At 47.0% G+C, this 10000-nt stretch overlaps 2 protein-coding genes across 5 annotated transcripts in view; one reads left to right on the forward strand and one right to left on the reverse strand.

The window, feature by feature from the left end:
* LOC125039782 (xylose isomerase-like) overlaps positions 1 to 577 on the forward strand; it is a 5601-nt gene extending 5024 nt beyond the window's left edge. For both annotated transcript variants that reach the window (XM_047634042.1, XM_047634043.1), the window contains exon 5: positions 1 to 577. This exon is cut by the window's left edge and continues 334 nt beyond it. The gene's annotated coding sequence lies outside the window, so the exon portion shown is untranslated.
* A 771-nt stretch (positions 578 to 1348) lies between these two features.
* LOC125039783 overlaps positions 1349 to 10000 on the reverse strand; it is a 9002-nt gene continuing 350 nt past the window's right edge. The window contains exons 1-7 of one of the 3 annotated variants that reach the window (XM_047634045.1): positions 9721 to 10000; positions 9261 to 9492; positions 8250 to 8453; positions 7789 to 7932; positions 7263 to 7427; positions 6480 to 6639; positions 1349 to 1503 (exon numbers count right to left, since the gene is read on the reverse strand). The exon at positions 9721 to 10000 is cut by the window's right edge and continues 350 nt beyond it. In XM_047634045.1, coding sequence (XP_047490001.1) covers positions 1415 to 1503; positions 6480 to 6639; positions 7263 to 7427; positions 7789 to 7932; positions 8250 to 8453; positions 9261 to 9492; positions 9721 to 9929 — 1203 coding nt within the window. In that variant the 5' untranslated portion in view covers positions 9930 to 10000 and the 3' untranslated portion in view covers positions 1349 to 1414. Of the gene's footprint in view, positions 1504 to 6453; positions 6640 to 7262; positions 7428 to 7788; positions 7933 to 8249; positions 8454 to 9260; positions 9496 to 9720 lie in introns of all 3 variants that reach the window. The other 2 variants (XM_047634044.1, XM_047634046.1) reach the window with 2 other exon arrangements.

Below are 10000 nucleotides of genomic sequence, written 5' to 3' on the forward strand. Positions count from 1 at the left end.
CCGAGAAGTCATCAATCGAGACTGACCCTCAGCACCTCACCCTCTCCCGCTGTGGTCATGTCTACTGCAGGATAACTAAAACTACTAACCATGTATCAATTTTTCACCCTGTAAAGAAACAAGGCTAAAAAAAAAACCGGAAAACACAATAACATATACATCCGAATTTACACTCCTAAATTTTCACATACATCTTGGAGATTTTTCGTTATTCGAACATCACACAAATAAGAAAACAAAAGAAGGAAAACGAAAACAATAAGAAATCTCTTGCTTAATGTCCTATTCGAACTTCGCGGTTCCTCAGCATGTCAGTCGCCCGGGATCAGGAGATGAGGGCGTATCGTCAGCCATTGGAAACGGGCGTCTGACATCGCTGACGTCGCCAGCAGAAGCAGACGAAGTCTCCCAACGAGATGACGGATGTACTGTGAAACATGTTATCATATATATATCATTGGCTCAGTGATTAACATACGCGATCAAGATTATCTCTAATTGGGTTATGGTATGAAGATTTCTTTAGGCCTTCATTTTATCTGTAAATGCTTACGATGCAAATAAAAATAAAAACATCCACTGTCTTTTATATACATACTTACATAACATAGAAAACAAAATGATAGGTATCTTTAAAAATCTGCGATAAAGCATACAAAAAGATATATTTCATCCTTCACGTATCATTCAGCTACATATATACTTCTTTCTAAACATTTAAATCAAGAAACTAAAAACAGTCATGAGTCAATACATATTTTAAAGCAAACTGATTCACTGACTCGCCATGGAATGAAATGGTTTTCATTCGATAGACTATTTTGACCTGTGGTTATATAACAATATTCTTCAGTGTAACATACACCTATACAAAATTCTTAGTCTTTCTATATTCGAATTCTGGTCAAGAACACTTAAAATTCACAGTCGTCCCTTCACTGTCATCCACCTTGTCCCTCCTTCGCTATCCTTCGCAATTTCCTCCGTGTCCTTTCTCCGCTCCTTCCCCTATCATGCCTTCTCTTCCGCATTTCCTTCGTCACATCCTTTGCTATGACTTGTCTCTGTCATCCTTCGCCTTATCCTCTATGTCTTTTACTGTCTTTCGCCGTGTCCTTCGCTACTTCCTTCACCATGCCTTCGCCTTGTCCTTTGTTATCTCCTTCCTTCACCATGTCCACCTCTTCTTTATCACCATGTCTTCCGCTGTGTCCTTCGCCCCTTCCTTCCGTGCCCTTCGCCACGCCCTCGCCCTCCTCCTCCTCCTCCTCCTCCTCCTCCTCCTCCTCCTCCTCCTCCTCCTCCTCCTCCTCCTCCTCCTCCGCCTCCGCCTCCGCCTCCGCCTCCGCCTCTTCCTCTTCCTCTTCCTCTTCCTCTTCCTATTCCTCTTCCTCTTCCTCCTCCTCCTCCAGAGTCAGCGCAAGGCGGCAGAGCGAAGGAGGTCCTCAAGCGTGTCCACACTCGAAAGGTTCCTCACCAGCAGTGGCCGCGGCAAAGAGGGAACTGGGGGAGATACTCGATATTAAGCCCTACCACCAGCACCTTCTACGCTCATAGATCTTGTAGTGACACCAATGATTATTGTATTTACAATAGGTCTTTAGTAGTAGTGATAGCAACAATAGCAGTAGTAGTAATGACAGTTGTACTAACAGCAATCGTAGTGGTGATTTTAGAAAGAACACCCTTAGTCGCACACTAATAATAACAGTTGTGCTGGTATTAGCTGATGTAACAGTATTGGTAGCAAAAGCAATAAAAGCAGTTTTAGTAACAGCAGTAAAAGTGGTGACAATAGCAGTAACAGCAGAATTAGGTGTGGCAGCAGGAGCTGTGAATGAGTAAGTTCGAAATACAGAGTGCATGAAGAAGCAGGGGGGGGGGGGGGGTGACAATGCTATAAATTGGATCTATGAAGCACAATAGTTATCCAAATTATTCAATATATGTGCTGCCACTGGAGATCATATATCGAGGGTTTACCAATATCAACAGCAATTTCGGGAAGGTCTGTACAACATAGCAAAGGATACATTTGTCATCACAGCGCTGATAATAGTAGTAAGATGAATAACAAAAAGTAGAAAGATGAATAACAAAATCAATAACATCAATAACATTGAAAAATAGGTTGAAAAATAGTGAGGTGTTTCGGCAATAGATGTAAAAAAAAAAGAGGTTTGGGGGAAGAAAAGGACACGAAGGCACAGATGACACGTGACTCACAAAACATACGGTAAAATCAGTTCCCAATTCTGTAATCAGTCATGAGGGGGAACTAAACTAAACAGTGATCACAAATATAACATCAGTAATGGTAATTTTGATTGATTGATGATAATGATGATTTATTGAAATTTAAAAATTAATTCAGTCTTCATTCATGGATCAGTTATGTTGCTTAAAGATTACCAATTACATTTTCAAATAAGTAATAATTAATCAATAATCATAAAGATGTAGAATATAGAATCAGCTAATACACCTGAACAGATCAATTTAATATATATATATATATATATATATTCATATATATACACACAATAGTATGTATCTATATGTATGTATGCATATGTATATGCGTGTATGCATGTGCGTATGTATGTATATACATATGCATGTATGCATGTATCATCATCATCATCATCATTATGGAGCTAACGCCGGCAGGGGCGCATAGCCGCATCCACCCTCCGCTTCCACCTACGAGGATCCCTCATGGCGAGCCGCCAGGCAGGGGCCCGGCCCATCTCTAGTTCCTCACGACAGGTTTGATCGATTTGCCCAAGCCACGACCTTCTCGGTCGTCCCACAGGCCTCCTCCACCCAGGGTTGTCTCGGACAGAGACAACCTGATGGGCAGGATCATCCTGTGGGAGTCGAGCCAAGTGGCCATATAGCCTGAGTTGGCGATCACGGATTGTGCAAGTAACAGGTCCTGTACCGGTCTCACGGTGCAGCCGTTGGTTGGACACATGGTCCCGCCAACTGTACCCCATGATCCGGCGCAAGGATCTGTTACAAAAGGCATCAAGACGAGATTCCAGAGCACAAGATAGTGTCCAAGTTTCACTACCATAGAGTAAAACTGGCAGTATCAGGGCCTTGAAAACACGTAACTTGGTCCTTCTGCACAGGTACCGACATCTCCAAATACTCTTGTCGAGAGATTTCATGACCCCTGCTGCCAGGCCAATCCGTCTACTGACTTCTTGGTCTGACAGCCCAGAGTCGTGAAATGCACTACCGAGGTATATAAAGCTCTTTGTGACTTCGATGTTTTCCCCGCAAGCACGTATCGACTGTACAGGGTCTCCTAGCAGGCCCCCAAAATCCTGGATCTTGGTCTTGGTCCAGGAGACCTCTAGCCCCAGGGGCTTCGCTTCATTGCTAAATGCATCAAGAGCCGCTACAAGGGTTTCCAGAGATTCAGAGAGTAAGGCAACATCATCGGCAAAGTCAAGGTCTGTAACCTTGATATTGCCCAGAGTTGCTCCACAGTGACTTTGGACAGTAGCTCTACCCAGTATCCAATCCATGCAAGTGTTGAAAAGTGTTGGTGCAAGAACACAGCCTTGCCTCACCCCTGAACTAACAGGGAAGAAGCTCGACAGGCCCCCACCACACTTTACAGCACTTTCAGTGCCTGTATACAGGTTTGCTATTAGTCCAATAATCCTTATTGGAATTCCTCTTAGTCTCAGGATCTCCCAGAGAGATTCGCGATGCACCGTGTCAAACGCCTTCTTGAGATCGATGTAGGCTGCGAGCAGCCCACGTCCGAACTCACGACGGCGTTCTATAATGATTCGAAGCGCCAGGATGCGGTCTATTGTGGACTTACCAGGAGTGAAACCAGATTGCTCCGGTCTTTGGTGCCTCAACAGGTGGTCCCTGATACGTCTCAGTAAGATGTGTGCGAGTACCTTGCCTGGTACACTGAGTAGTGTAATGCCTCGGTGATTGCTGCAGTCCCACCGATCCCCTTTCCCCTTCCAGAGAGGGATGACCACACCCCTCAGCAGGTCAGGGGGAAAGGTACCAGTCTGCCAGATGGCAGACAGGACTGCATGCAAGCCCCTTGCCATAGGTTCTCCACCAGCCTTTAACAATTCGGCTGGGATGCCACAGACACCTGCTGCTTTACCACTCTTCAGCTTGGAGATCGCCCCCCTGATTTCGGTCAGGGAGGGTGGATCCTCGCTGATGGGTGGATCTGGCAGAGGAGTCTCAACATTACCCGCATCCATGTTAACTGTTGGTGGATCAACCTTATACAACTGCTCAAAATACTCAGCCCAACGCACACGCACCCCATCAGGATCTGAGATTATCTGGCCACTTGCTGAGCGGACTGCAGCCGTCTGTGAGGGGGGCTTGGAATTCAGCTTTCTCAGAGCTTGGTAGGCAGGACGAAGGTCATTTACAAGGAAATGGCTTTCGACCTCCTCTGCAAGACTACTGATAAACTGTTCCTTATCCCTTCTCAACAGTGACCTAGTCCTGCGCACCAGAGAGCGGTGCAAAGTGCGATCCCCTGACAGTCGAGCCGCACGACAAGCATCTGTGGCTTCCAGCGTCTCCTGCGAGATGGAATTCTGTCTTGTTCTTGGGCGTTCACCAATGGATTCCTGAGCTGCATCAAGCGTTTCACGCTTGAAGGTATCCCACATAAGAACAGGGTCTGTCTGGCCCTCGAGTGCTGTGAGACGACCAGAGATAGCCTCGGCAAACCCCCGGGTACACTCGTCCTCCCTCAATCTGTCCAAATTAAACACCCTAGGGTGTTCATTTGGGCGGCGGGGGGTTCTAAAGTGGACCCGGAGAGTAGCCACCACTATTCTATGGTCAGTTCCACAGAACTCAGCGCTTCGATACACCCTGCAGTTCTGGAGGATCCTCCATCGAGTGCTAACGAGGATGTGGTCGATCTCCTTGGCCACTCTTCCTGTATCGCTGTACCAAGTCCAGCGATGCGGGACAGAACGCTGATACCAGGAGCCAGAAATCCTCAATTTCTGGGACCTAGCAAAGTCACGGAAAAGGAGGCTATTCTCACTGCCAGCATCAGCTCCTGAGCCATGAGGACCGACAGACATCTCGTAGCCAGCTCGATCACAGCCGGATACCGCATTGAAGTCGCCCAGCACAATACGAATATCTCGCCGAGGACATCTGTCTGCCACAGATGCAAGTTTGGCGTAAAACATCTCTTTCACCTCAAGTTTATATACATCCGTAGGAGCGTATACAGCAACAAGAGACATGAAGCCAAGTGAAAGCTTCAGTCTCAATATCATGATACGCTCATCGACTGGAGTGACCTCAACTACCAAGGGTTGAAGTCTGCTGGAGATGGCTATGGCTACTCCCTGGAGATGGTGGCCATCGCTGCGGCCCGACCAGTAGTAGGTGTAGCCACCCTCACTAATCGTGCCACTGCCAGGTCTTCTCACCTCCGAGAGAGCAGCCACCTCAACTCTCAGCTGTTTCAATTCCCTCGATAGTAGTGGTAACCGATCGTCCTGTCGCAGGGAACGGATGTTCCAAGCCCCCACCCTGACAGTCCGCCTGAGGTCTAACCTCGGGCAGTCACTCCGGGTGGGCGCCACCTCTGCCACCCCTACCGACGCCGCCCCATGTAGAGGAGGTTGGCTGGCTGCAGGCCCCATAATCCACCTGCAGGGCTCCCTAGGGCTTTCCCCCACAAGCATCACGCCAGGCTGGCGGCCGCTGGGACCCAGCTGGGACTGGGGGTAACCCCCCCTCCCCACCCGAGTCCCAGCGGTCGCCAACCCAGAGGGACCCACAGCCCGCCGTACTTGCTGGGTAGGAGGGACTTTAGCCCTCCCCCCAGCGTCAACTTCTATATTAGACGTTGCCAGTGGTTATCTCGGGGGGGCCGACTGGCAAGGCCTGCCTCCCCACAGCCGCCCATTAACCCCAGGGGGCGCAGGGGACAGGAGTTAGTACGAAGCCAGGGCGTATCCACACGCCGGTGGGCCATAGCTCCGTACCTTTAGGGCCTCCTGCTGCTCCAAGAGCCTCCACAGTTCAGCCTAGGACCGCAAGGTACCTAGTTTCCATGGGTGGCCACGAGGAGGCACTGTAGAAGTCTTGATGATGGAGAGGCTATGAGCTGGCAGGGGATCTATGTATCTATGTACGTATATATGTACGTATGTATGTATGTGTATGTGTGTATCTGTATGTGTGTATCTGTATAGATGTGTATAAATGTGTGCAGGTATATGCATTATATATGCATGTGTGTGGGTATACATATGTGTAACTATATGCATTATATATGTATGTGTGTAGGTATATGCATTACGTATATATTGTGTATCGTTCTTATGCGCATGCATAAAATAACACACCACACCTTGTCCATCTACTGTCCACACATCCACCGGAAAGCCAGACACTATAAATCAGGCAAAAGCTTCCCACCTGTCATGCAGACTACATGCACCAACCTTCCAGACGCACTCCTGAGGAAGGGCGTTGCTGGAGGTCATGCGAGGCCCAGAAATCATTCTCGCCGCCGTGGTGTAAGTGCAGGAGCCTTTGCAACACGGGTCGAGTGAGATTCATGCTCTCCATTTCTGCTTGCAACAGCAACCCCAGCGCATCGGTCTTGCAGAGGGAAAAGAGAGACTTGTGTCAAACTAATGTCTATTTGGTATAATTTCTGTTTCACGCAGCAGTATGGTACAAGGTAAACCTGGTCTTGAATGAAAAGACGACAAAAAATAAAACACGTTTTATCTACGGCATTTCCTCCGCAAGTTGATAATAAGAAACTTGTGCAACTTTGGTTCCCATTTACATGATAAGAAAAATCTAATGATCCTATCATAAAGAGATGGAAATACTACACACGCTAATAAACGAAATAATATGCGCAGACATACAATAACACTAGATATGTGACAGAGTAAGTCCTCGGCGATCAGGAAATTCAGCGAGAGGGTTAGGAAGGTTTTTGGCACAAACTTCGTAATAAATAAACAAAGCTTTCACTTACATCATTTTGCGATGGAAAACAAGGACAGATCACGCATATTACACCGTGAATAATTGAAACAAGAATTAAGGATTACCAGGTTAGATGACTGTGTGACACTAATTAATTAACTTATATTTTTTTAAACTATTCCGTAGATGTGTCTGTTGCATCATCATGATGTCTATGCAATAATTTCAATGGGACGATTATATGTACTTTTTTTCGTGTCTAAGGACGCTCGGAGACTCACTGTATGACTTAGCCTCGTTACTGAAGAGCTTTCTTCTCCTCGCATTTCTTCTTCTTCTCCGTCTCCTATGTTTCCTCTTTCTCGGCTGCTTGCTTGTGTCTCCCTTGTCCCTCCTTCGTAACTTTGGGACTCGATCGGCAGACGACATTCACACGGCTCTAGACGCTGTTGTGAAGCGGAACTGTTTTGGATTCGCTACTTCGGGCTCAGTATCGTTTAATATGATGAAACACACTTTTTTGATGTGTGTGTGTGTGTGTGTGTGTGTGTGTGTGTGTGTGTGTGTGTGTGTGTGTGTGTGTGTGTGTGTGTGTGTGTGTGTGTGTGTGTGTGTGTGTGTGTGTGTGTGTGTGTGTGTGTGTGTGTGTGTGTGTGTGTGTGTGTGTGTGTGTGTGTGTGTGTGTGTGTGCGTGCGTACGTGTGGGCATGTGTGCATGCATATATGAATACATGTATGCAGAACCACCCTAAATCCCTGTAAGCATCTACATACTCATATCTTTTTACTAAAAAGCGCTATACGCACAGCCAGGAGCAAGAGCATTTGCTTGAGTCTCCATCGCGTCGAGGGCGAGATCGAGTGAACCGAGACCAGGGCGGAGGGCAGCGCAGCGTACGGAAGAACAGAGTCTCTGAAGGCCTGCAGCACATCACGCCTCACGTCTAGACTCTGTTACCATACCAAAGGGGAACTGTAACTGGATATGGTATTAGAGAAGGGGTAGGGATTTCTTCTATGTGTCTGGTGTGATTCCTTTCTAATAGGTATGGGAGAAGCGATGCTATTATGAAGTATCGTGTATTGAGTTCACTGCGACAAAGGTAAACAAATGTGTGGATGGGAATGATATACTTCTGTACATGCATAAATGTTTAATGAAAGAATGTAGAGCTCAAGAGATGCAGTCGGCATGTTTCGTATTTCCAATAAAGGCATGATCGAATGCATCTCTGACGTTGCAAGTGATACTGTTTTCAAGGACGCACAGTAAAAGGAGCGAGGAGAGCCTGCAGCAGGGGCAGCGTCGTGGCGTAGAGGCAGGACCACGCCGTCAGCAGCGCCGCCACGCGGTCCCCATCCCTCGGGCTGGCCACTCGCACCGCCACCAGCCGCGTCCCCGTCGGTACCACCTGATGGCGCCACGTCCCCGTCAGGCTAGCTCCTCCGCCGCTCATCACTAGGACCGTAAGCTGTGTTGACATAAGCGGTCTTTACATTAGGAGATTTGAAAGCAGGGCTCACTTGTAAGAAGAACGGTTTTGCCTTTTGGTGGCTGCTGGGGTGTACATATCAGAGAATTTCTTCCGTTATTAGAGACGGAAGGGAAGAAACGTTATATGTAGTGAAATGCTGAGTGGAACCCATAGAGTTTATCACCGCTATATGTGCGTACTATATTACTGTCGAAATAAAGGATACCGTCATTTTCATTATACAGCCTTCATCTACTCCAAAGTGGGTCATACTCTGCATTGGAACTCAATTCCGAGGTCATTTCTAAATTTCCCATTGTTTCACTATAATGAAAATTTGATTAAATAAACATATTTAAGATACTTTTTTTTTTTTTACTTTCACCATTCCCTGTGTCAGATTCGTTCTCTTTGTTCTTTATTGTTTCTTTCCATAATTTTTACTGATGTCCCCACATACGATAATAATTGGGCTGAATACCTTACGTAATGGAGACTATAGACAGAGTGCTCTAAGTAACAGAGCACTCTGAAGGCTTAAATCAAATAAATTATTAAATGAATGAATGAAAATTGCTTTAGTAAACCTGGTCCCATTCGCTAATAAACTTCAGCGACTCATAAATAACATCTGAATCAAGAAAATTCAAGAGTTTACAATGCATTATATACCATCAAATACAGAAAAGTGTTAAAATAAACTAAAACAATCTAACGAATAAAAACACGGTTCATCCTTGAATAAATCTAAAATCTGAATCGACAGCGCAGTTCCCATTCCGCAAATCCCGCTAGGCAACTCACCTTCTGATGGAATGCGCTGAGACCCTCCGTCGGGAAGGTGTTGGACCGGTACACGTGGAGCAGCGCCTCGCCCAGCTCGTGGAGGAGCGACGCGGTGGGCTGCAGCATAAGCTCGAGGTCGTCTCCATCGCTGCTGTGTCGTAGGATGGCCGAGAGAGAGCGTACGATCCTTTTGACAGATCCTTGGCGCGACGGCTTGTCCGATTCGCTGCTCGAACTCACTTGGGACGACCTGCTGCAAGAACGGACTTTCCTTCTCAGTCTTATAGTGTGGCATTAGAACAATTTTGTTTGCTCTATTCCTTGGACGTTTGTTTGAGGACTGTCTGCCTGACTACATGTCTCTACCTGGAAATGTGATTATTCATCTACCTGTTCATCTATCTGCCTGGAGTGGAAATATAAGCTTCAGTCGCGCCAAAAGGAGCTCGGCATAGCATGAAATCCCGCGACCACTGACCTTGACGAGGAGGAGCGAATCCTCAGGCGCCGCGGGGAGAGTTGGGGCCATATGAGGCTGGAAGCGCTGGAGTTGAAGCTTCCGAAGGCGGACTCCTTCAGGAAGACGTCGGAGTCCCCAGGAGATGAGAGGAGAGAGGCCGATGGTGGAAGGGACTCCTCGCTCTCTTCGTCGCTTTGGAGTCTCGGACGCAGACAGAAGTCCATCATGATGGGACGCTGATCCAGTTTAATTAAGGCCACAGCACGGTTCTATTTACCAACGGAAAAGCTTTGATTTC

This window comes from Penaeus chinensis, chromosome 27 (genome assembly GCF_019202785.1).
Source record: "Penaeus chinensis breed Huanghai No. 1 chromosome 27, ASM1920278v2, whole genome shotgun sequence".
Lineage (NCBI taxonomy): Eukaryota > Metazoa > Arthropoda > Malacostraca > Decapoda > Penaeidae > Penaeus > Penaeus chinensis.